The 25,102-nt window shown below is 38.1% G+C and overlaps 1 protein-coding gene across 6 annotated transcripts in view; it reads left to right on the top strand.

The window, feature by feature from the left end:
- Positions 1-5,067: 5,067 nt before the first annotated feature.
- The window catches only part of CSDE1 (cold shock domain containing E1, RNA-binding), a 40,024-nt gene continuing 19,989 nt past the window's right edge, over positions 5,068-25,102 (top strand). For 2 of the 6 annotated variants that reach the window (XM_012000804.1, XM_012000803.1), the window contains exons 1-5: positions 5,073-5,198; positions 12,882-13,267; positions 21,348-21,494; positions 23,115-23,313; positions 24,621-24,730. In XM_012000804.1, the coding sequence (XP_011856194.1) occupies positions 21,357-21,494; positions 23,115-23,313; positions 24,621-24,730 (447 nt within the window). In that variant the 5' untranslated portion in view covers positions 5,073-5,198; positions 12,882-13,267; positions 21,348-21,356. Of the gene's footprint in view, positions 5,199-12,881; positions 13,268-21,347; positions 21,495-23,114; positions 23,314-24,620; positions 24,731-25,102 lie in introns of all 6 variants that reach the window. The other 4 variants (XM_012000807.1, XM_012000805.1, XM_012000808.1 and 1 more) reach the window with 2 other exon arrangements.

The following is a 25,102-nucleotide window of genomic DNA, read 5'->3' as shown; positions in this document are numbered from 1 at the left end:
TGTCTTTGTGAATGCATAAAACTAAATGCTTTTAAGAGCACCCAAGCCACCTCTTCAATGCTTTGCCACTTAGAAACCTCTTCCATTAAATACCCTAAATCATCTCTCTTAAGTTCAAAGTTCCACAGATCTCTAGTGCAGGGGCAATATGCTGCCAGTCTCTTTGCTAAAGCATAGCAATAATCACCTTTATTCCAGTTCCCAACAAGTTCCTCATCTCCAACTGAGACCACTTCAGCCTGGACTTCATTGTCCATATTATTATCAGCATTTTAGTTCCAAACTTTCCCACATCTTCCTGTCTTCTAAGTCCCCAAATCTCTAGGAATTTCCAAACCTTCCCACATTTTCCTTTCTTCTTCTGAGTCCTCCAAACTGTTCCAGCCCCTGCCTGTTACCCAGTTTCAAAGTCGCTTTCACATTTTTGGGTATCCTTATAGCAGTGCCCCACTAACTCCTGATACCAATTTGTTGTATTAGTTCATTCTCATACTGCTATAAGGACACACCCAAGACTGGGTGATTTATAAAGGAAAGAGGTTTAACTCACTCACAGTTCAGCATGGCTGGGAAGGCCTCAGGGAACTTAACAATCTTGGTGGAAGGGGAAGCGAACACATCCTTCTTCACATGGTGGCAGGAAGGAAAATGAGTTCTGAGCAAAGGGGGAAAAGCCCCTTATAAAACCATCAGATATCATGGGAACTCTCTATCACAAGATAAGGAGCATGAAGGTAACTGCCCCCATGATTCAATTACCTCCCACTGGATCCCTCCCATGACATGTGGGGATTATGGGAACTACAATTCAAGATGAGATTTAGGAAAGGACACAGCCAAACCATATCAATATGGCTACAAATTTTCTTATTGGTAATCCAAAAATGATGACCAGACCTTACAATCACTACTGCCTTAGATTCAATAAAATAAGTGTAATTTACTCATTCCATGAATATTGTTTAAGTATTTACTGCATACGTAAGTCACTGTGCCAGGTTTTGGGGACACAATGATGAACTAGAGAATTGAAGCTTATGCCGTAGTTCAGAGGGATGAGCAATAAACAAATGGAAACTGATAGTTTAGTGGGTACTTTTACTTTAGAAAAGGCCTTTGTAAGGTGGTAACATTTGACGTAAGATCTGAATGATGAGAAAGTGCCTAAAGATTTGGGCTAGAACATTCCAGGAAGAAACAACAGTAAATTCATGGGCCTTGAAGGAGGAACAAACTTACAATATTGGAAGAACCACTTAACCAGGGGTTAGAGAATCTGGTGGGGACTATATCATTCAGGGCCTTGAAGAACACAGTAAAAGAGTTTGGATTTATGTTAAATACAATTGGATTTCATTGGGATTGAGTTTTAGTTAAATTATAAATATTCTGTTGCTCTACCCTTCCCTCTATTAACTGACTCCCAGAGCTACAATGTTAGATGGTTACTTTTGGTGCAGCAGTTTAGCATGTCCACATAATTATCCCAGTAAGTGCAATGTTAACATTTTAAAGGGAAGCATTATACAAAGCTTTTTGCATTCTTATTTAAATTCTAACATCTGATTACATTAGTGGTATTATTATATTATTCTTATTTATATAATGCACTTTAACTGTTTAGAGGCTGGTTAAAGAATAAGTTTTGGGTCATAGGCCTATAGAACCAGATCTTAATTATTTACATTACTTCTTATGGAAATAATTCTTCTTTATGAATGTTTTTGCTCTAGAAGTATTATTTCTGTTCTGAAACCTTGGATGTGGACCCCTTTACCATCCACTATTATCATAATTTTATCTTATTTATTTAATTAAATATTTTTTAAGACCGTGTCTCACTCTGTTGCCCAGGCTGAAGTGCAATAGCATGATTATGACTCACTGCAGCCATGACCTCCCAGGCTTAAGCAATCTTCCCATCTCAGCCTCCTGAATAGCTGGGACCACACACGCATCACCACGCGTGGCTAATTTTTAATTTTTTTGTAAAGACGGGGGTTCGCCACATTGCCCAGGCTGGTCTAGAACTCCTGAGCTCAAGTGATCCTCCCATCTCGGCTTCTAAAGTCTGGGATTACAGTTGTGAGCCACCGTGCCCAGCCTATCATAATTTTAAAAAAGAAGATCCTCTTTAGTTTTTCTAAACAGGGAGGACATGTCAGAATAAAAACAACTCTTAAAACCTAGAATAAATGTAGCCTTATTTAATTTTTTAAAACAGCTCTACATTGACTGAATTTTTCTCATTTGACAGAGAAATGACAAAAATCTCACCCACCACTGCTCAAGAAAACCTTGCAAACTGTAAGAAATGTTTACTTTTGATTCTAAAGTAGACTTCAGAGATAATGTGCTTATTTATTATTGTAGAGGGAAAAAAAGCACACAACCGTTATCAATTTCATTGTCTAAGTAAGAGTAGAAAAGTATGATGAATAACTAAAAATAATTTCTGAAATTTTTTTTCTGATGGTTCCTTAACAGACTATCTTCCCAAAATCCATGTCACCCTGTTGCATAGGAGATGGTTTTCCAGTGATTTAACAAGTTTCTGATTTAATTAAAAAAAAATAAAAAGATAACCACAATTTTTCAGTTTTTGATTTGACTTCAAAATTCATCTGAAAAAAAATCATTATGTAGTGATCTAACAATGAAACCTACCTCTATTTATGGGTTTTACTTGTAGAAAGAGTAAATCATTTTCACTTGTGATTTACATCAAATTGCTCCACCTGTTACTTTCTTTAATGCATTAGAAGCTAAAGTGTATATTTCTGGGTTTATACAGATTTGCATTTTGTGTTAAATGTAAATCGATATTAATTTTGGAACAAGGAGGAATTTAAAGGAATTTAAAGGCAATTGTGATATATTCAGAATGACGATGATGAAATGATCATATAATTAAAGAAGGTTTTCAGAAGTTATGTGTAATGGTAGAAATCAAGGCTTTATCCTTTCTTATTAACAGTAATTGTTTTGATAGAATTTAGTGAGACTTTTTTTTTTACATTTTCTATTGCTGTGATATTTGAGAATGTATGCTAAAAGTAGAATTACCTAATTGCCTAATTAGTTTCACATGACCTCATATCTAGTGCAAGAGCCTGGTACAGTTTCTCTATAACATTTGATTAGAATACACAGACCAGCTGTATTGCAGGAAGGGGAGATCTTGATTTAAGAACTGAGTGAAGTAAAAAAAACAGCTAGTTTGAAATATTTACATTCTGGGCCAGGCGTAGTGGCTCATGCCTGTAATCCCAGCACTCTGGGAGGCCGAGGTGGGCGAATCACCTGAGGCAGAGAGTTGTAGACCAGCCTGACCAACATGGAGAAACTCCATCTCTACTAAAAATGCAAAATTAGGTCTGGTACGGTGGCTCACGCCTGTAATCCCAGCACTTTGGGAGGCCAAGGCGGGTGGATCACGAGATCTGGAGCTCAAGACTAGCCTGACCAACATGGTGAAACCGCGTCTCTACTAAAAATACAAAAATTAGCTGGGTGTAGTGGTGTGCGCCTGTAATCCCAGCTACTCAGGAGTCTGAGGCAGGAGAATTGCTTGAACCCAGAAGGCGGAGGTTGCAGTGAGCCAAGATCATGCCATCACACTCCAGCCTAGGCAACAAGAGTGAAACTCCATCTGAAAAAAAAAAAAAGTTTACATTCTGTACTTTCCCAGAAATACATTCCAATCTCTAACAATTTATCATACTGTTGTCCAGTGCTATTTATTCAACAAACTTTTGAGAGTTGTCGAGACCAGGCACTGTCAGCAACTAGGGATGCAAAGATGAATGTCATAAGCTCTGTGCTGGAGTATTACTACCTACTAAAAACTAATAATTACAATAGAGTGAGCTATGAAAGCATTGAAAATGAAGCAAATATTTGTGCTTAGGAAAGCGTGGAAAGGCATCAGAGAGAGCAAAGGGGCACTTTTGAGGTGTTATTCATGGGACCGGACACCAGCAACAAAGGTGGAGAGAAATTTTTAAACAGAAATGGGACACGGCCTCCTCTTAGAATTCAAGAGGTTTGAATTGAAGGTTATCTTTCCTTCATTGCACTTATTCCAGTGTGTACGTTTGGATTTATTTTTGTGATCATTAATGATGCTAGACTAAAAGTTCCTTGAGGACAAGACTATATCCGATTTTCTTTACAACTGTACACTTCCCAGTGATTACACATACAACATGTCAAATAAATGTGTTGTAAGCAAAAAGTGGGTAGGAGAGTACTCAGGAGACTGGCTGCTCATTATTTATCCAATACTGTCAAGTGAGAGAGCCAGTGAATCTGTGAAAATAGAAGCACTGAATCTGGGAAAAGCATTCCTCTCACCAGAGGAGCATGCTGTACTGTCTGACAGGGGATAATCCATTGAACTTCCTGTGGTCATAATTACCCATTTTCCTCCTTCCCTCTTCCCCCATTGGATGAATCATCTCTTTGCTCTTATTTCAACCTTTTAATTACTGATTCACCTTCTTTGATTACCTGACACAACAGGAATATCTTTGGTAACTTGAAAGGTCAGTTGACTGAATTTGTTTCATTTTGTTTAGTGATTATGCAGCCTTGCTCACTCTTGTGCATCTGTTGCAATGTTGTTCGTGGAAAACAAAGGTCTCATTTAGATTTCCAAATTACCTTGCTAAAAAACTGACTCTATACTAATGAAATTCGTCTAATGCAGTAGATGTAAAAAAGAATGCTTGCACTATGAGAAGAAACGAGTGTGAGGCCCTTCCGGATTTTTGCTGCGAAAAGATAAATCATTTTTTATGACTCCTGGATATGCCCTCAGAATTGTTCGCCTTCAAAGTTTACCCCATTATTGTGGGCTAAAACGTATTCAAACGCTCAAAGACTAGAGACGCCTAAAGCTACCCGCCACCCGTAGTGTCCAGGAGGAGTCAGTAAACACCCAGATTGCTTCCCGCATCACACCCAAGAAGGAATGTAAGGGAATGCAGCCACCATGTTGGTTGTGGTTAAGTGCAGCAAACTGCTTGGCGTCACTCAGCCCTGCTGCGCAAGCGTATTGAGAGTACGCTTCACTCCGCCCCTTCTCGTGCACGAGCTCGGAGCGCGCAACTCTCGCGAGAGAAGCGAGATTTATTCCTACGTACCGGGCCGTGCTGCTTATGGCGGCGCTGGAGAGGGGGCGCTGAGCTGTTGGGGTGAGTACGACCTCAGGGTCCAACTGGGGGTAGCAAAAACCCAGGGGAAGGGCTGAGAATAAGACCAAGGCTAAGGGGAAAGCTTTCTGAGTCAAGGTGGGCACTCGTAGAGCTCTAGGTGGGGAAGAATGCACCCCAGTTCCCTGCCCTGAGCTTTTTCATACGTCTCCCGTTCAACTGCCTGGGCCTCACGTCAGGTCGCAGAGCTGAAACCAGGAGTCGAGGCCAGCCGGCTGCGCGTTTTGGTAGTGGTGGTGGTGACTAAAGTGGGGGGAGGGAGCGAAAATGGAGGCTCCGACCGCAGCCAAGATGGAGGCATAGGGTGCGGGGCTCGGGCGCGGAGGCTGCTGGGAGCTGTAGTCTGGCGGCTTCCCCATCTGCCGCTTGGCTGGGGAAATGGGAACTACATGTCCCGGCGGGCGGGGCGAGGGGGTGGTGGCGCGGTCCTTTGTGTGAGGTTGGAAGAGCCTGAGACCGAGAAGAGGGGCCTGCTTTGACTCTGGACCCTATAGTTTGCTGGCCGTTACCTGCTTGGGAATCTGACTACCGGTACTAGAGCGCAGTGCGGCAGTGGCGCCTTCTTTGTGTATAGACTGAGACCCCGCTCCATCTAGATATTTAGGGGTAGTGCTTAAAGACAGCTTTCCCCAGCCACATCTGGTACAGCAGCGTGGCGGAATTGACATCGTTACTCCAGTCACCTAGAGCAGGGTCTCAGCACCCAACCTTCCCCGCATTGTCTCCCCTTCGGCTTCTTGGGAAAGGGAACCAGTCCCTAATCTTTTAGGCACGTGGCTCCCACCCCTCTATCTTGAGGAAAGGGCGTGCGCCTTGAAAGCTCAGTAGTGTCCTCCCTTCCACCTCCTCTAGCTCTGATGGTGCCAGCGCCTGGCCCACATTGTGCAATGAACTGCCTGGCTTCGTCATTGTATGTAGAATTTTTTGAAGTTCCCCCGTGGGAGACAGCTTCAAATTTTTACCATGATGTTTTATCAATACGAAATCTTAGTGCCAAGGTTCTTTTGCTTTAAGGTTTTCCCTTAGAAACACCCAGATGGCGGCCGTCTTGTTTAACTCACAGGTGAAGCAGAGAACACTCCCTGAAACAGGCTTCAATCTGCAAAGAAAATCTGAACGTTGTTAGGCAAGTTAATTTTCGTGTTTTGCACCTTAAATGAGTAAAAGAATGTGGCGCTCTTTAAACAGTTGGGAGGCAGGGCGGAGAGGGAGAATGCTCAAAGGCACTGTGGTAGTTAAATCTTTTTGAGAGGCTTAAATTTTCATCAGGCTGGTATGAGCTGGCAGTTCTCAGCCACTGCTACTAACCTACTTTTTTAAAATGTAGGTTTCAAATTGTAACCCACAAATACAAGCTACACTTTTCTAAAATGCTGAGTAATTTTCATTTTGAGTAAAGGCAAACATTCTTGATACTACATTGAGGGGCACTGTAATACATACCTTGATTTTATTTTGGTATTGATATCCAATAATGTATATCCTTGGTGTGGGTAAGGAGGGGGTTTGTATACTTGAATAGGCATATACCTGAGTCATAAAACCTAGATAAATATTGGGCTTTCTTTTTGTTTCGTTTTAGCCCTGGGACTAAAATAAAAGAGAAGCTAATAGTTTGGTTTTGCAGCTGTTCTGGATGTTTACCATCGAGATGAGTATTTATAGCAGCTGAGTTGAAAACTAAAGTATTTGAGGCACAGAAGATAGGTTTTCTTTTTTTGTGAGTAAGTTCTGACTTAAGTATGACCTTTAGCGAGTGTGGGTGAAAATCTGGTGAAGTCCTAGCAAATCAAAATTGAAAGTGTGAAAGCTGATGTGCAGTCCGGCTTTATCCCCTACCCTTATTTTTCCCTCCCCCCCGCGAAGACACATCGTGTAGGGCCATCGATTTTTGTTTTATACAAACAAAATGCTAAAATATCAAATTATGCTGGAGTATATACATAACATTTAGTGTTCCAATGTTTTTTATTGTAGAGTTCAGTGGCACTAAGTCTATTGAAACTGTTGTGAGAGCCATACTTTCGACAAGGTAGTTAAAACATGGAAATTTTGGACCGATGTTCTCTTGGACAGATTTTTGAGGAATTGCATTTCAGGACTGTATTGCAAAATGAGATAAATATCTTGATCTTGTTAAACACAAAGAATTGATGTGCTTTCTTCTTAGCTTTGTCTTTGCAGAAAACAGAAGAGGAAGCACTTTGAGATCTATTTTGTAAGCTTTAATAGCTAGACTGTCTTAAGTGGTGAAACTACTATGGGTGAGAGTGACTTGCTGTTAAACCCTTCTGCCCAGTCAGGATTTTAAAAATTCCTTTGTTTTGATATTAGAATGTTTTCCACTTGCATGTGTGGGTACCTAGTTAAAAAGAACACAAAACTTTTTAATATTTTAATGTCCTTTTATGCTGAGGTAAAACTGTGTGACTGAAAATTATCAGTTGCCATATGTTGCACATGTAAGCTATCCGTTGATTTGCAGCTACAATCAGTACCTAACCAGTTATTTGCATTTCTGTTTCTCCAGTTTAGTAACAACAAGCTTCTGTGCTAGATACTGCCTACTTTTATTAGTGAAAATCTTTGCTCAAGACCCTTACATTTACTTCCTGTTGCTAATTGGCACAATAGTGCTTTTTTAGACCCCTGCTCAGTTTATACCTACTCTGTGGAACATGGTAGCTGCCAGCCACGTGTGGCTGTTGTGCACTTGAAGTGTGGCTAGTTTGAATTGAAATGTGCTGTGATTGTATAATAACATTGGATTTCAAGGAATGTAAAAGTGTCAATTTTTTACATTGATTCTGTAGAGAATAACATTTTGGATATAATTGGTTAACTAAGATATTTAATTAAAATTCCTTCTGTTTCTTTTGACTGTAATATGGTTACTAGAATTAAAATTACACATGTGGTTTGCACTGTATTTCTGTTGGACACTGCTGGTCTGTGTTGTTTTCTGATGTGTCTAGAGTGTTTCTTCAGCATCTTCCCACACTACCATTTGTCCTGCTTAAAAGTATTAGACTTCTGGGTGTATGTATAAGCAGTTAAGTGATAGATAGTTTTAAATATCTCAGTAGCTGTTTAGATAATTAATCCAGCACAGTTGTTACTACTAAACAGATACAAAAAGATAGCTGAGTCGGTTTGAGTTTATTTTTTTACTCAACAGGTGACTTAGGTTGGTTAATTATCTAGACTTTATCATTTACCTTAGATCCTAAAGTGAAAATGAATTAAGACCTATTAAGCACTTCAGTTATAAACTGTGGTGCTCAATGAAATGTCAGGCAATAGAGAAACTTTTCAGTCCTATGCTACCTATTTGGGTCTTTGTTTTTCCCGCCTAAAAGAAGATACTGCCTGAAGGAAGTGGGTTAGGTGAGCAGACTTTTGTAGACTGGCTTAGCCTTTTATTAACTTTTCCCAAAGTCAGTGCTGCCCATACTTTCAAAATAATTTGTCAAAATAATAAACTAGGTAGTGTGATACATTTTAGATGGATTACTTACCACATAAATGTGTTAGTTTAACCTCTTGATTTAGTGCCTACTATGTCATGGCTTATGCTAGGCCTTTGAGGTAAAACAGCCAACTGAGGAAGACATGAAATAAAACAGGTGGTGGCCAGGTGGGGTGACTCGCACCTGTAATCCCAGCACTTTGGGAGTCTGAGGCGGGTGGGTCACTTGAGGTCAGTTTGAGACCAGCCTGGCCAACATGGTGAAACCCTCTCTGCTAAAAATGCAAAAATTAGCCAACCAGGCGTGGTGGTACACGCCTGTAATTCCAGCTACTCGGGAGGCTGAGGCAGGGAATCAACCCGAGAAGTGGAAATTGCAGTGATTAAGTAATACTACTATTTCCATGCTGAGCAAAGGGAAAAGGAGTTGATTACTTAGCACTCAGGGAGATTCTCAGATACACATTTAAATTGTTCACTAGTGTTTTTATTGGTACCCTATGGTGGGTTTGTGGGGGTGATTTTTTTGAGTCAGCGTCTCACTGTCGCCCAGGGAAGAGTGCAGTGGCACAATCAGCTCACTGCAGCCTCAAACTCCTGGACTTAAGCGATCCTCTTGCCTCAGCCTCCCGAGTAGCTGGGACTACAGGTGCGTGCCACCACACCCAGTGAATTTATTTTTTGTTTCTAAAATTGTTTGTAGAGACAGCGTCTCACCATGTTGCCCAGGCTGGTCTCAAGCAGTCCTCCCACCCCGTCCTGCCACAGTGCTGGGGATTACAAGCGAGAGCCACCGCCCCAGCCCAATACCCAGTGTTCCGTGTGACTTAAGTTTCAAGCTTTTAGGTGGATGGAGGAGATGCACTTACGTTCCTAGGGTTAAGGCAAAAGAGTTGGTTAGTAGCACCAATTAATGTTAATCTGGGCATGAGTGGATAGCCATTTATATTAAAATGCCTGAGCAATACCTTGAAGTTCTTCAGTAGGTGTTAATTTAATTGAAAAACATTTATTTAACTGCAGAAGTTGTGAAGATGTTAATTCGGCCAGTAAATTATTCATGACTGTTGGTGGGTTCGTTTGAGCTTTAGTAGCTCCTAATAGACCTCATTAGTGCCTAAGAATGGCCCTGCAATACTCCAGAGTTTCGGTTCCAGAAATCTTTTTGTGTTACTGTATCTTGGAATTGACAGTTCTTAATGTAATACAACAACCTAGACTGGATTAATCCAGTTCAAGTTTTTCAAGATAACTTGCTTTCTCCGTCTTGAGTTCTTTGGGTTCATTAATAGACCTAAAGTATTAAGATAAAACCAATATACACAGTCCGTATTTTTTAAAGAAGAGATTATTTCTTGATTGGATAATTAAAACTTCATACAATTAAAGGTGGTATAACTGTTTACACTTGAATTGTGGTGTCCTTTTGCTTATTAAGGATTAACTACCTTTTTCCTTTGGTTGTTTATGGCAGCACTGTATTAGGTGCTAAAGGAGGCTGTGATAAAGAAATTTGAGTTTACCTCTCAGAAATTTGAAATAGAATTGGAGGAACAAGATACATAAAAACATGAAGTAAACAAAGTACAGAAATTGCTTGGTACCACTTGCCGCAAATTGCTTGATGCAGGCAGTGGATGTTACTGCCCCATTCTTTAATAGGAATTAATGAGTCTGCTAGAATGGTCAAGAAAGGCTTTTTGTCACCTTGAAGATCACAACAGTATTTTTTTGTGGGAAGACCCATATAAACAAAGGTGGCTAGAATTCAGGAATTTCCCAAGAGTTGTGTTTAAGGATTAGGCAAGGTAATGGACTTCTGGGAGAACTGGAGCACAGTAGAGAGTATGAATGGGAGGTAGAATGGAGACACCTGGAATAGTAGTTCTTAATTTTGGTTGGAAGTCAGAAACACTTGGGGCAGATTTGTGGCTGGGGGATGGGGGGAGATAACAATGCCTGGCACCTAACCTAGTGTAGTTAAATTTAGAATCTTTGTATGGGACTCAGGCTTTGATTTTGTTTATTTTTGTTTGTTTGTTTAAGGTTGCTGGGGGCGGTGGATAGCCAGGATTAAAAACTTCCCATCTAGAGTGGTGGAAAAATAACTGAAGATGTTTGATAGGGGAGATGAGAAGTGAAATTGGAGGGTTTTTGTTTTGTTTTTTGAGACAAGGTTCTGATCTGTTGCCCAGGCTGGAGTGCTGTGTCTCTGTCCTGGTCTCTGCAGCCTTGACTTCCCAGTCCTCAGTAGCTGAGACTCCAGGCGTATACCACCATGCCTGGCTAATTTTTTGTATATTTAGTAGAGATGGGGTTTCTCCACGTTGCTCGGGCTGGTCTTGAGCTCCTGGGCTCAAGCAATCCTCCTGCCAAGGCCTCCCAAAGTGCTGGGATTACAGGCGTGAGCCAGCTCACCTGGCCAAAATTCAAGTTTTTTGATAGTCTGGTGGTGGTATGTGACAGAAAATGGAAAGTGTGTACACTGGAATTTGGCGGATATATTAGACACCTGAGCTAAAATACGTCATTTAGTAGGACAAGAGATGGATACAAACGATATGGTGAGGGAAATACTAACACAACTTGCAACATTGGGTATGGCGATGGAGAGGGGAAGAATCAAGATAGTTAAAGTGGCCCTACCTCAGACCAGTTATATTCCTCTGAGTGGGGGCTGGGCATAGGGGTTTTTTTTTTTTTTTTTTTTAAAGCTTCCCAAGTATTTGAGCACCATTACCCTCAGACATATATCTAGTCTGGGTAATAGAATGATATAAAGTTGAAAGATCAGACAAGTGTATGTAACATTTGATGTTTGAAGGAACAATATAAAGTCATGGGATGTTAGATAATAGAAAATGGCCAGATCAGCTATTATTGAGTTTTTATTTTGCATGTGAGGAAAGTGAAACCTAGAGAGATTAAATAACTTGTTCATGGTATTTACTAGTACCAGTGATTGAGGTTACGCTCTTCTGGTCTGAGCTGTTTCATCAGCTCTGATCTCTCACCTGATAATCATTCTTCTGGTGTTTTCAGATATATTATCCATTTCTCAGCATGTCCACCTTTTTCTTCTCCCTGTAGAAATAATTTTCGTTAACGCCATTTGGTTAACTTTGGATTCAGTGCAAAATAGTTGTTTATTTTATAGCTAATATAAAGCAGAAATGTAATTTTTACTGACAAATACATTTTATTTCTCTTCTATAGACATTTCTCATCTATTTACTGCAGCAGTGCAAATGAGATTTCTATTTGCTCACTAAGTCATCTCCTATAGGATTTCAAGACTTAATACCACTTTCATAAAAAACTAAGGCACTGTTTCCTGTTATATCAAGTTGAAATGCTTCATAATCTGGTTTCACTACACCTGTCACACTACATATCCTATTTCACTTCAGCCCAGTTCTCTGTTCTCCAGGCTAGCCTGTTGATTTTCCTCTGAAACAACAAGCCACACTGTTGCCACGGGCATTCATGCAGAAGATTTCATTGATGCCGGGCTTAGAAAATCATAGAATGCATGGTTGCTTCTCTCAAGAAACTTAGAATTTAGTGGCATATTTTAGCTTGACTTACGTGCTATTTCATGCCTAGAACACTCAGCTATTTGCCTGATTTTCCAGATTCAGTTCAAATTCCACTTATTTAAAAGCTTTCTCTATACTTGCCATGTTGCTTTGATGCACATGCAGTTCTGGATAAACAATAATATTTCTAGATAGTCTGTGACATAATAGATATCTAGATGCTAATTGAGCAAAATAATTTTTGGCGTTTTTGTCCTATACTCTGGTTTTTTTTCATGTATAAATCTTGTGTTCTCAGCAAGATTGTCTATGCCTTCATGGCAGGAACTTCTTTTATGTTTTCCACAGAGCTAGATCATTATAAAATACTTGCACTAAATTAAATATTATGCCATGTAACTGAGCTTATTTGGGGGAAGAGGTCAATAAAGACTATGGAATAATTTGAGGTCTTGGGTATGAGATACCAAAGGAGGTAGTTGTTAGTACTTGAGAGATTGCTCCAAATAACATCAAATGAGCATGCTTCCAGGTTTTCTGTATTACTTGCATGACCTATGATTCTAAGTTAATGAAATGAGTTCGTCCCTCTTCTCACCCACTGTCCCTGATTATTTTATATATGTTATACTTAATGTCTTCATTTTTTACCTCTAGTATGAAGTGTAACAGAACAGACTTTACCACCTGAAACTGCTGCTTCAAGTTCAGATCAGGCAAGGAACAAACCTCGTAACAACTAACAAGACCAAAGAAGAGTACACTTAAGTTGAAGACACAACACTTGATCTGAAACAAGAAGTTTGTGCCTACTCAACAGCTTTGAAAGAGCACTTCCCAACGCTGCTAGTAGTCTTTGTTTTCTTCAGTGCTGTACTGTGAGATTGCCCGGTACAGCAGCAGTTGTATTCTTTATTAGCTTGGTAGATCATTTTCTCTCGCTCTTTTTTTTAATACTAGCAACTTTCATCCTTTGAAACGTGTGCTGAAAAGAAGAATCAGCAAATACTACTGAAAGTGCAATATTCGATTATCACTGCGAGGTAGGTTTGTAATTTCCTATTAAGAATCAGTTCCATAATTCTGGATTTCCTGATTATTTGGTCAAATATAAAATCTTTATTTGTTCTTTTCTAAAGGTATTCAGAAGACAGTTTTTCTATTCTCAACTAGTGTGAAATATCAACACTATCTCTAGATAAGGACAGTGTTTATGGTCAAAACAGATTTTTCACACCAGATTATATTAATACATGCTGATCTCTCGACTTACTGGTCTCTTAGAGAAGCTCTGTCTGTACTATTTAGAAGTTAGGATTTCAAATAAGAATGCATTGCAGTCTTTCCACGAGGGTCTGTGAAACTTTGGTGATATTTGTTACTGACATCTGTTTCTCTCTCTTCAATGTTAGCTTCTTGAGGGAAGAACCTTGGTTTATATCCATACCTACATTTACAGTGCATATTTATGAATGGTATACAGTGCATATTTGTGAAAGAATGGTTGACATGCCTGCTGTATTGTTAGGCATTGCTAGTGCTGAAATATAATGAGTGAATAAGATATTAGTGGACCTGCAATACAGGACGATTTGTTACACAGGATCACAGTTTAATATAGGCTAAAAGATATTCGTAAAATATTAAGAATGTAACTGAAGCTGTTCCCTTGAAGGTAAGGAGGAGGGTAAAGAAAGCCTACAGAGAAAGGATATTTGAAGGTGAGTAGTACCTTGTTAAGAGGGAGAAGAGACATTGGTAGAGGTATAGAGACAACAGAATTAGCAGATTCAGGGAGACCTGAAAGCACATGGTATATATTAAGTTGTTCATTATGAACAAAGTAGAGAATACAATTTTGTGGGGAGAGTTACGAAAGGGAAGTTTGCTGGAGGCTTGGCCCAATACATTTGTCTTTATTCTCTAGGAGAGCCATCAGATGTCTGTAAGCAAAGGCTTAATGGGTTTTCCCCCCAAAAGTAAGATAGCTTTATTGCTTCACATTTTAAAGTAATATTCAGAAGTGTACCTTTAAAAGACAAATGGTGACACTTTTGAGGGAAAGGCTGAGGATGGGAAAATCTGTCAAAAGCAGTGGATCGAGTATAAGGAAGATAAAAGCTAAGGTTTAGGTAGAGAAAAAGGTAGATGCTGAATGTTCTGATGATAGAAGTGAGGACTTGGAGACCAGTTGATTCTGAAGGTAAATGTAGAGGGAATGACTTTATCAAATCCAGTTGTCCAAGCTAGAAACCATTGTTCATAGGAATAGGGAAGTTAGCGTAGTAACTTACTGATATTAAAATATATAGTGGAAATCTATTGAGGTCATTAGCAATCTGAAGTTGAAGGAAATACGCTAGTACAGAATATTAAACAGTGGTTAACTTTGAAGGTTGGCTTATGAAGAGCAATTTTCCTCTTTAATCTTTAGTTTCCAGATTTTCTAAAGTTAGTAGACATAAAGGAATTCAGAAAGAAGTCATCAGATTATAGGTAATAAAGGAAGAAGCACCAATGAAGAGAGCAAAGAAGTAGAAGTCAGGAAGAAGCACCAAAGATAATTTCAAGAAGTCAATGGTAAACATTTTTTTAAATGCTACAGAGGTCAAATAAAATGAAGAATGAAAGTAAGTTGTGCAGTTACAAAAGCTTCACTGCTATTTCAAGAAGCACTTAGGACTTTATTTCCAATTTATTGAAGGATTATGTAATAGTGTTGATGACCTTACTGTGCACTAGAATATTCCTTAACTAAAAACTAGTAATACTATCTATGTCTCATAAACAGACAGTTATTTAATTTTAAGGTAACTGTACCATTTAGTTTTTCTATTTGTTTCTTCTTACCTTAGCTGATTTTTAAAGAATAATTTTAGAGTTTTGGACTAGTTGTTATGGATTCCGTTGGATTAGCTAAGGAAGATTAACACAAATTGAAACCACAATTTTATGTTCTGAAGGATAAAAGATTAGATTTTTTTTTTTTTTTTTTTTTGAGACGAGTCTTGCTCTGTTGCCCAGGCTGGATTACAGGCGTGCATCACCACACCTGGCTGATTTTTTGTGTTTTTAGTAGAGACGGGGTTTCACCATGTTGGCCAGGCTGATCTCGAACTCCTGACCTTGTGAGCCACTGTGCCTGGCAAGATTAGATATTAAGGCTTTCATTTCATTGACGTGATTTATAGAAATAGATTTAAAGAAATGCTTTTTGTTTAGCGTAATCTTTGTATTCCGAATATTAGTTTACTACATGAACATTTTAATATATAAATGTATCCATAGCTGTCTAAAAATTACATGTTTACATAGTTACAAAGAAACCACAATTGGGATGAAGATTTTTAGCAGTAAAACATGGCCGTGGTTGTACAGTTGTGAAATAGTTCAGTGAAAGGGGACACACACCTAAGGAAACAGATTTGGTAATGCAATGGAACCCCCAGATTTTAAAGGGGGGTTTTGTAAAGTCAGTAAAAATAATACATAATTAGGAACAAATACATATGGAAGGGTAGAATTAGCCATAAAATGGCAAGAAAGAACAAGGACTGTAAAACATTTGTTTGACATGTGAAAATAGACCTGAATTGTTTGGTGAATGATTTGATCCAGGTAGTCTAAAGGTGACAGACAAGAGGAAAGCAAAACTAGAAAATTCCTGTCATGCTCCTAGTTTTTTTCTGCTGAATGCAATAATTTTCATACTTGAAACATAGCAAAGCAGAGAAAACCGAAGCCCCAGATGAGTGAGAAAGTAACAGGATTACTTGGCAGTTGCTAAGGTGCTAGTTACTAGGTGTGTGATAGTAGTCAAATAGAGACCTATGACAGAAACTGTCAGTGTCCTGATTTTTCAGTCAGATGTGGGAACTGTTGAGCTTACTTTTCATCTCTAGCAAAAACCCCAGAGCCAGTGAATAAAAAACTTGACAGAGTAGCTCATGATAGCATAATGGTCAGTATGGAGAAATGTTGGATGGATAACAATTAAAAGAGGTTAGTAAGAGACTGATTTTAGAGAAGTCTCCAGGTGTATGCTGCCAGATGCTATCCTTGCCCTGCTTTTTTCAGAGACCTAATAAGTAGTTATGTGAGTACCTGTGTGCTACGTAAGCACTTATTTTAGGCTTTTTACATGAAGCAACTCATTTAACTATCTCAACAACTGTGTGAGACAGGTATTAAGATAGGAGAATGAATGATTAAAAGATACACTACACAGAGTCTGATAATTTAAAATTAGTCACCAATTTGAAATACTAGATTAACCAACAGAAGGCATTTTAAAAGCATTAGGTTATAGTTTTTTATTTAGGAACAAATGATCCATTACAGAGGAACTGAAAGAAAACCTGATTTTGCTAATGTGATTTGTGAAGAAATGATGGGGATATTTTTTAGTTTTACAAAGTTATACATAAAACTTCAGTCTACAGAATCAAGGGGTGTAATCACTCAGTACCTTATATTGGTTGGGTATGTTAAGAATAGTCGTGAAATGCGCTTTAATGAGTAATTACTTAGAACCTATCCAGAAGACCGCAATTAGTATGAAAAATGGTTGTGTTAAGAAAATTGAAAGAAACAGTGGAAGTCAAGGGGAGGTATGTTTGAGAATACAGGGTGGTTTTCTAAAGATCTTATGGTGAAATAGGCTACCTTTTCTAAAGTAATTGTTTAACAATCAGTAGAAGCCAAGCAGACCAGATTAGTGGGGTAAAACAACTTAGATCTTGTAATAAATTACAAAGCATAGATTTCCACCCCCTCTCCCCAAAGGAACTTGGAAACCAGTTAGGTGCTCCCACTTTACTTTTGAGGACAAAATCCCAGAGATGTTAGAAGTACTTCAGAGTCAGGGCTGAAAGCCAGTCTTTTGACTTTTATGTTCTTCAGGGAACTTCAGTTTATTTCTTGGGTTAGAAATGAAGTTTAAATTTGACCTGAGATTTGTTCCAGTTTTGCTTTTATTAAAGGAGGACTAATTTTGTTAATGACTTCTTCGGTTTTAAAAGTAAATATGCAGAAAAGGGTAGAAGGTCTAAACTTTATGAGGCTGGAGATATTTGTTTGTTGTGTTACCTACTATATGAGTAGAACCTAAAATAGTGCTGATGCATTGTACGAACTCAATTGTGGTTGAATGAATAAGGCAGTGGTTAAGAATGGAGTCAGAACTGGATTCTGTTCCCACATTTGCCATTTTTAGCAGCGTGCCCTTAAGATGGCTAAGTGTTTTCTCATCTGTGAACATTAAAGTAGATTTTCTGGTCTTTAAATACATTTGAAATCATACTGTATAAATATCTGATGTTTCATTTCCTATTACAGAATAAGCATTTTCCACATATTCTTTCCAATGAGCACATAGCATTACATAAGTTGCAATGACGTCTTGAACCATAAAGTGTGTTAGACTTTAGGTTATTTCCAGGAATTTGCTACAAAAATATGTTTGTTAGAATACTTGTGCATAAAGCTTTTTTCACATTTCAGATTTCCCCAGGAGAGCTTTTCTGCAATGCAGTTGTTAAGAAAAGTATCTCCACATTTTGATACGTGTTGCTAAATTGCATTTCTAAATGTTGTACCAATTTACTACCATAAAAGTGTATGTGTTGTTCTTAGCTCACTTTTTCATTATTTTAAAATCTTATATCTTTGCTAATTTGGTATATGAAAGTATTAATTTGCTTTATCTGAATTTTTTTATTGCAAAAATTCAAAGGTTTTTTTATGTTTAATGTTTTGAGCTTTTGTGTTTAAAGTTTAATGATTGATTGATATTCAAGGATGATTTATTTACTCACTTAATCAGTAATTCAACATAGCACCTGCTCTGTGCCAGGCACTGTTAATCTAAAATCTAGGGATTTAGCTTTTAATAGAAAGTTATGCCCCTCAAGAAGCTTATATTCTGGTAATTTAATTATACTGATTTGCCTAGAATCTTCAATACTACTCTGGTGTATATACACTTTTCCCCCTAGGTTTGAGTATGAAAGCTTGTGCTTTTTCTATAATCAGGTATCAGTCCCTTGTGATTTTTTTTTTTTAATTGATTTCAAATCTAGAAAGTTCCTCCCTTGCAAAGATTTTACAAATATACACATCCGGGGGTGTGTGTGTGTGTGTGTGTGTTGTGTGTTTTGGGGTTTTTGTTTGTTTTATTGTCGTCGTTTTTGTTTTGAGACGGAGTCTCACTCTGTCACCCAGGCTGGAGTGCAGTGTCAGGATCATGACTTGACCTACCGGGCTCGGGTGATCCTCCCACCCCAGCCTCCTGAGTAGCTGGGACTATAGGCCTCCGGCTAATTTTGGCTAATTCTTATATTTTTTGTAGAGACAGCGTTTTGCCATGTGCCCAGGCTGGTCTCAAATTCCTGGGCTCAGGCAATCTGCTACCTCAGCCTCTCAAAGTGCTAGGATTACAAACATGAACCACTGAGCCTGGCTGGTTTTTAAATATTTTTTAAGACATTAAACTTGGTTCATTTGCATACATTTTTATATGCTGTTAGGCAAGCAACTAAATTGTGAATTTTGTTTTCCCCTGTTTGAAAAAGAAGCCAAGTAACATTTACCTATTGGGTCCTTCCTACCACCAGCTTTGTTAGTGTCTTTAATTTTTTATAAACAAGGATCTGTTAAATTACTTCCATTTGTGTTCTACTTTTATGTGTTGTTTTTGTGATAACTTCCATTTTGCTTGTTTTTTGGTGGTGCTGATGAAGAAATATTTGCAGTGCCATAAAAATATAGTTTAGCCAAATTATTAGGAATTCTTTGAAAAGTATTAACGTGTCACATGTGTTATATAAAGTTGTTTGAGTGGTGCGTTTCCCGTTGGAAAAATAAAATAAAGGCATCCTCCAAATGGATAAAGGCTAGGGAAAGAGAGCTCTAGTCAGCAAAGATTCTGGGAGAAGGGGACAGCTTTTTCAGCTGTTTTGTTATGCATATAAGGATGAGACGAGACCCAAACAGTAGAGCCCAGATTCCAGCAGTCTTGTTGGGGAGCAATTTAGAGTCTTAAAAGAAAACTAGCTTTGATGCTTTCTGATTCTGGTTCAGTCTCCCTTTGGGTGAGAAAAAGAGTATTTCTATCTCCTACCTGCAGAGATGTGTGGCAGGATTGGAGACTTGAGAATGGATTTTTTGCAGCTTTCAGGCATATATATTTCAGATAATATCATTGTGTTCTTGTTTAATGGTAATCAGAACTATAGTCCAAACATGAGGCCAGGTGCAATGGCTCACGCCTGTAATCCCATCACTTTGGGAGGCCCGGGGCGCCGGCGACGGGGGACGGATCTCTTGAGGTCAGGGGACGGATCTCTTGAGGTCAGGAGTTTGAGAACAACCTGGCCAACATGGTGAAAACCCGTCTCTACTAAAAATACAAAAATTGGCTGGGTTTGGTGGCGCATGCCTGTAGTCCCAGCTACTTGGGAGGCTGAGGCAGGGGGATCACTTGAACCCAGGAGGTAGGGGTTGCAGTGAGCCAAGATCGCACCACTGCACTCCAGGCTGGGTGACAGGACGAGGCTCCATCTCAAAAATAAATTACTTAATTAATTCAGCCTGGGTGACAGAGCAAGACTGTGTCTTCAAAAGTAAATAATTAAATAAACAAACATGAAAGAAGCACAGCTTGAAAGTCCCTCAGTGATCTAGAATAATGGTTCTCAAGGTAATTTTATACTGCTTGTCAATTAAAAACATGTATTGTCGATAAGTGTATATATTTATAAATTGTGTGATTACAATTTTGTGTCTGCATTGTAAAACATAGTGGTACAAATAAATAGGAAAAATGTGGAGTGAGGGATATTATATAAAAAGTTTACTTGTGCAGAAATGTTCTGTTCTTGCTAGAAATACTATGTTCTGGATTGCTGGTTTTTGAGTGTTTAATTTTAAAAAGCTTTATAATACCATGAATTAGTATCAAGGGGATCAACGTTTAGTGCATTGTATTGCAACTGATATAAATCCATATCATAGTCTTGATCTTAACTTTTTGGCATACTTGTCATATCTCGTTAGATGGTTTCTTAATGTGGAGGTTGAAGAACTAGTACTAGGAATAGAAATGTCAATTCCCATGCCCTTTACATGTGCTTGCCTTATCTTCCATCTGAGGTTCTTCTGCGGGAATCTTTCAACCATTTGTCTATTTGGGCTTTTTTTGTTTTTCTGGGTTGGAGTCTTGCTGTATTGCCCAGACTGGAGTGCAGTAGCACAATTTCGACTCACTGCAACCTCCACCTCCTGGGTTCAAGCAATTCTTGTGTCTCCACCTCCTGAGTAGCTGGGGCTGCAGACCCATGCCACCATGTCTGGCTAAATTTTGTATTTTTAGTAGAGACAGTCTTTTACCATGTTGGCCATGCTGGTCCCAAACTCCTGACCTCAAGTGATCTGCTCACCTCGGCCTCCCTGTGCTGTGATTACAGGTGTGAGCCACTGTACCCGGCCTCGTCTGTCTATTTGTGAAGGTAGTTTAGTTACACTGGATAACTAAATTTGTGTATTTCCTTATCGGCCATACTGGAATATAGCAAGAGCAAATGAGTGAGGACTTCACTGTCGGCCTCTTATGGAGTTCTCCACTCTTCCCTCAGAATACCTGAGTAATACATGATACCATCTGACATACCAACTCGGTGAAACCTAGACTATAAATACATAGTAAATATTTATAAAAGCTCATTTTTATCTCTGGGCAGAAAAATAGTCCCAATTATTCTACACCCCATTGGATTATCTGTGTGTAGTGTACTTTAGGGAGACTAGTGACTAAAAATGATAGGTTCTATTTAAAGTTGATTGGCATTGAAAAGAAACTGGACTGAATAGTCTCACTCCAACAACCATCAAGAGTCCTTGTGGCATTTTCAGAATTGTTGATATCGTCGTATGTTTTAATGGCTTAAAAAAAAAATACATTTCACCTTTTATAGTAATGTTAATTCTATATATTTCCTATGTCGATAGAAATCTGATTAATTATATTTTACTAAACCCGAGCTAAAAATATATAAAGGTTGACTGTGAAATGTGCACAAAATTGTTATTGATCATAGTTATCAACATTATGCTATGTTATAACAGCTGTTTGAGATGGAGAACGTTTTTACTGTGTCGTCAGATCCTCATCCCTCTCCTGCAGCCCCTCCTTCACTTTCTTTACCCTTATCTTCATCTTCTACCTCATCTGGGACTAAAAAACAAAAGAGGACCCCAACTTATCAGAGATCTGTAAGTCAGGAAAGCAGTCATTCTCAGCTTACCTTGCTTTGTGTTAAGAGCATGACCTAGGATTGCCACTCATTCTGGTTGAAATATCCTGCAGACTCACCTTCTAACTTCCCAAATCATTTTTTTTAACTTCAGTCTTGAAAGATAACCCAGTAGATGAGGGCCTTGCTCAAAGTATGTCCAAGAATCAGAAGCATTATTAACACCTTGGATCTTAATAAAGATGGAAAATCTCAAATCCCTATACGCACTGAGTCCGATTTTGTATTTTAACTTCTCATTTGAGAAGCCCTGGTTTAGAGCCAGATTTTCTTGGTTTGAATCTTCTATTTGACTTTGGCAAGTCATTTAACTTCTCTTGTCTGTTTTCTCATTGGTAAAATGAGGCTAATACAGTACTTTCTTTTGTAAAAGTTCAATGAGTTAATATATGTTAAACACAGAACAGTGGCTAGTGTAGAAGAATTAGAACGTAACCACCTACAGGTGTGGTGGCTTTAATTTACCTGATTTGACCACACATATCGTTGACTCCTACTTTTGTTTTATCTTTCTAGAATTTGTTACTCTTTTTTCCTAATGAAAATGTATCCTTTTTATTAATAATGTCCAATATCCCACTTAAATGGAAATACTGATTATAAATGAGATTTTCAATGAAAGGGTCTAAAACATAATTGTAATGATTTGGAAATGTCATTACTATGGTAAATTGTAGACCTAGGCTTTGCTAAGGATTTCGTCCTATTTTGTGCTTCACTTACAGTTTTTGTTGTTTTACTCAAAGAAAGGAAAATGGAACATCCAATGTGATAGTATTTTATGACCTAGGCAGATAACGTTATATTGCTTTTAAATAGCTCCTGTTTCACTAAAGAATGGGAAAGAAATGATAGTTAGATTTCATCAGTATGTGAAAAATGAAGGGTTTCTTTCAGGTAAAGATGTCTTTAAATGTACCTGTGAAATGATTCAGCATTTTTAAAATGGAAATGCTTTTGCTGTATTGTAGTTTTGTTGTCTCAGAAGTTTTCTAATACGCTATTTTGGATAGTCTTTCATTAAAGGACCTAAGCATGAATTACTCTGAGATTTTCTAGTTTAAGTATTGCATAGAAAGTTTATTTTATTGTGTTAATCTTTACTAACTTGAAATATGCCTTCCAAATGCATGACTTACTAAATTGTATTAAGGTATCAGCTGAAGTTTCAAAATAGTGTTACCAAATCTCTTAAGAGTCTTTGGTAGTTAGTGGTCACTGTCTCTTAATGTTAATTACCCTTGTTCTGAATTTGTTTTAGTAATTTTCAGTTTATGTAAAGGCAGCATTTACTGATGTAGTTGTCATATGTTAATAGTAAACCCCAGAAATTCTATTTTTGTCTGGTAAGTGGAAATTCTACCATAATTTGGGGCAGTTCCCCAATATAATAAATTGTTTCCTCTGAAATGTTTTCTTAGCTAAATTAATGCTGCATTAATAAAAGTCCATAATCTTCCTTTCATTTTACTTTTTTTTTGCCTTTTTATATGGAAGATTTAGTGACTTATTAACCAGACATAATATGCCATGGAGATAATGTGCAGATACGTATATATTCTTTTTGTTTTTAAAACAGATGAGCTTTGATCCAAACCTTCTCCACAACAATGGACATAATGGGTACCCTAATGGTACTTCAGCAGCACTGCGTGAAACTGGGGTTATTGAAAAACTGTTAACCTCTTACGGATTTATTCAGTGTTCAGAACGTCAAGCTAGACTTTTCTTCCACTGTTCACAGTATAATGGCAACCTGCAAGACTTAAAAGTAGGAGGTAATTTGTCAGTTCTCCTTTGTAAAAATGTAATCACAAAATTTGTCTTGCATATCAACTTGTTCATGAGTGTTTTTCAAAAAAATGTTTTATGTAAATAAAAACATTTTGGACTTTCAGTTGTGTTGTTTACTGAAGAATATCTGTATAAACCAACAGAATCCTTAAAAGATATATTTGTTTATATTTACAATAAATGCTTGGAAGATTTCTTTGTTCCCCCTAATGATGGCTGTTTACCTGTAAGATTTTAAGCCAGTAGGAATATTGAACTTTTATAATGTTATAGTGTTACTTATTATTATTCTATCAGGTACTATTTGGGGTAGTACCTGAAAAAAGTAATTCTTAGAATGTCACCTCTTAGATTATATGGAAATTCATTTTGGCTGACACCATACAAATTATTTCACAGGTCTGACATGGTGGCTCATGCCTGTATTCCCAGCAATTTAGAAAGCCAGGGCAAGCGGATTGCTTGAGCGCAGGAATTCAAGACCAGCTTGCAGCCTGGGCAACATGGCAAAACCCCATCTCTACAAAAAATACAAAAATTAGCTGGGGAAGATGGCTTGTGCCTGTAGTCCCAGCTACTAAGTAGACTGAGGTGGGAGGATCGCTTGAGTCCGGGAGGTAGAGGTTGCAGTGAGCCTAGATCGTGCCACTGTACTCCAGCTTGGGTGACAGGGAGACTCTGTCTCAAAAAAAAAAAAATCATTTTTATGTATTAAAGTGTTTGGCTTACTAAAGGACTGAAATTATGAGGCCTCTGTGCGTTTTTTAAAAACATGTTTGAGAAAAGAGTATAATAGCTAACAAGATGCATGCTATAGGAGCATTGTTTTGGTTAATCCTCATGGCAGTCCTGTTTGTTAAGAATTATTCTCCTTTTACATATGAGAAAACTGAGGTACAGAGGAGTTTAAAAAAAAAAACTTGCCAAAGGTTATGATTGTTAAGTAATCTCATTTTTAGTATGTGTAACTTCCATAAAAACTAAGATTAAGACATGGCTATCTTAGCCTAAGATGGTGGTTCTGAAACATTTTGTGTGTATCAGAATTACGTGGAAGGCTTGTTCAAACAGATTGCTATACTTGATCCCCAGAGTTTGTCTTTGGCTAGGACTAGAGTGAGGTCCAAGAATTTGCGTTTCTTTTAAGCTCCCAGGTGGTGTTAATGCTGGTCCAGGGACCACGCTTTGAAAACCACTGGTCTAAGGCGATTCAAATGCTATGTTTAGTTTGGAATCAATATATTGTTTTGCAAAAATTAGTTCAACAAATATAACACATTCTTTATTTTAGATGATGTTGAATTTGAAGTATCGTCGGACCGGCGGACTGGGAAACCCATTGCTGTTAAACTGGTGAAGATAAAACAAGAAATCCTCCCTGAAGAACGAATGAATGGACAAGTTAGTGACTTTGATGCTTTCTGTTTTTTTAGGGCCCTGCATTTGCATATCTTTCACATTAGAAAAGGAAGATTCTCCCCATCTCCTCAGTTTGCACGAAAGAGAGCTATAGTATATAAAGATTACTATTTTAAAATTAATCAAAAGCACTGGCATTTCTTGACCTGAAATAAAAATATGGTCAAGACTCAATTGGGTTTTTACATATAACCCTGAGTCAATGCTTACAGTCAATTTACATACTGTAAGTTTGAAACTTGGCAGCATGACATCCTCTTGTGGATCATATTAAAATGCATCCCTGTGTATAGTATAGAGGATATTAAAATTCAGTTTATATTGCACAGTGCTGCTCCTGAAATGATTAGCAAT

Source organism: Mandrillus leucophaeus, unplaced genomic scaffold (genome assembly GCF_000951045.1).
Source record: "Mandrillus leucophaeus isolate KB7577 unplaced genomic scaffold, Mleu.le_1.0 Scaffold64, whole genome shotgun sequence".
NCBI lineage: Eukaryota > Metazoa > Chordata > Mammalia > Primates > Cercopithecidae > Mandrillus > Mandrillus leucophaeus.
This window is presented reverse-complemented; position numbering and strand designations above follow the sequence as displayed.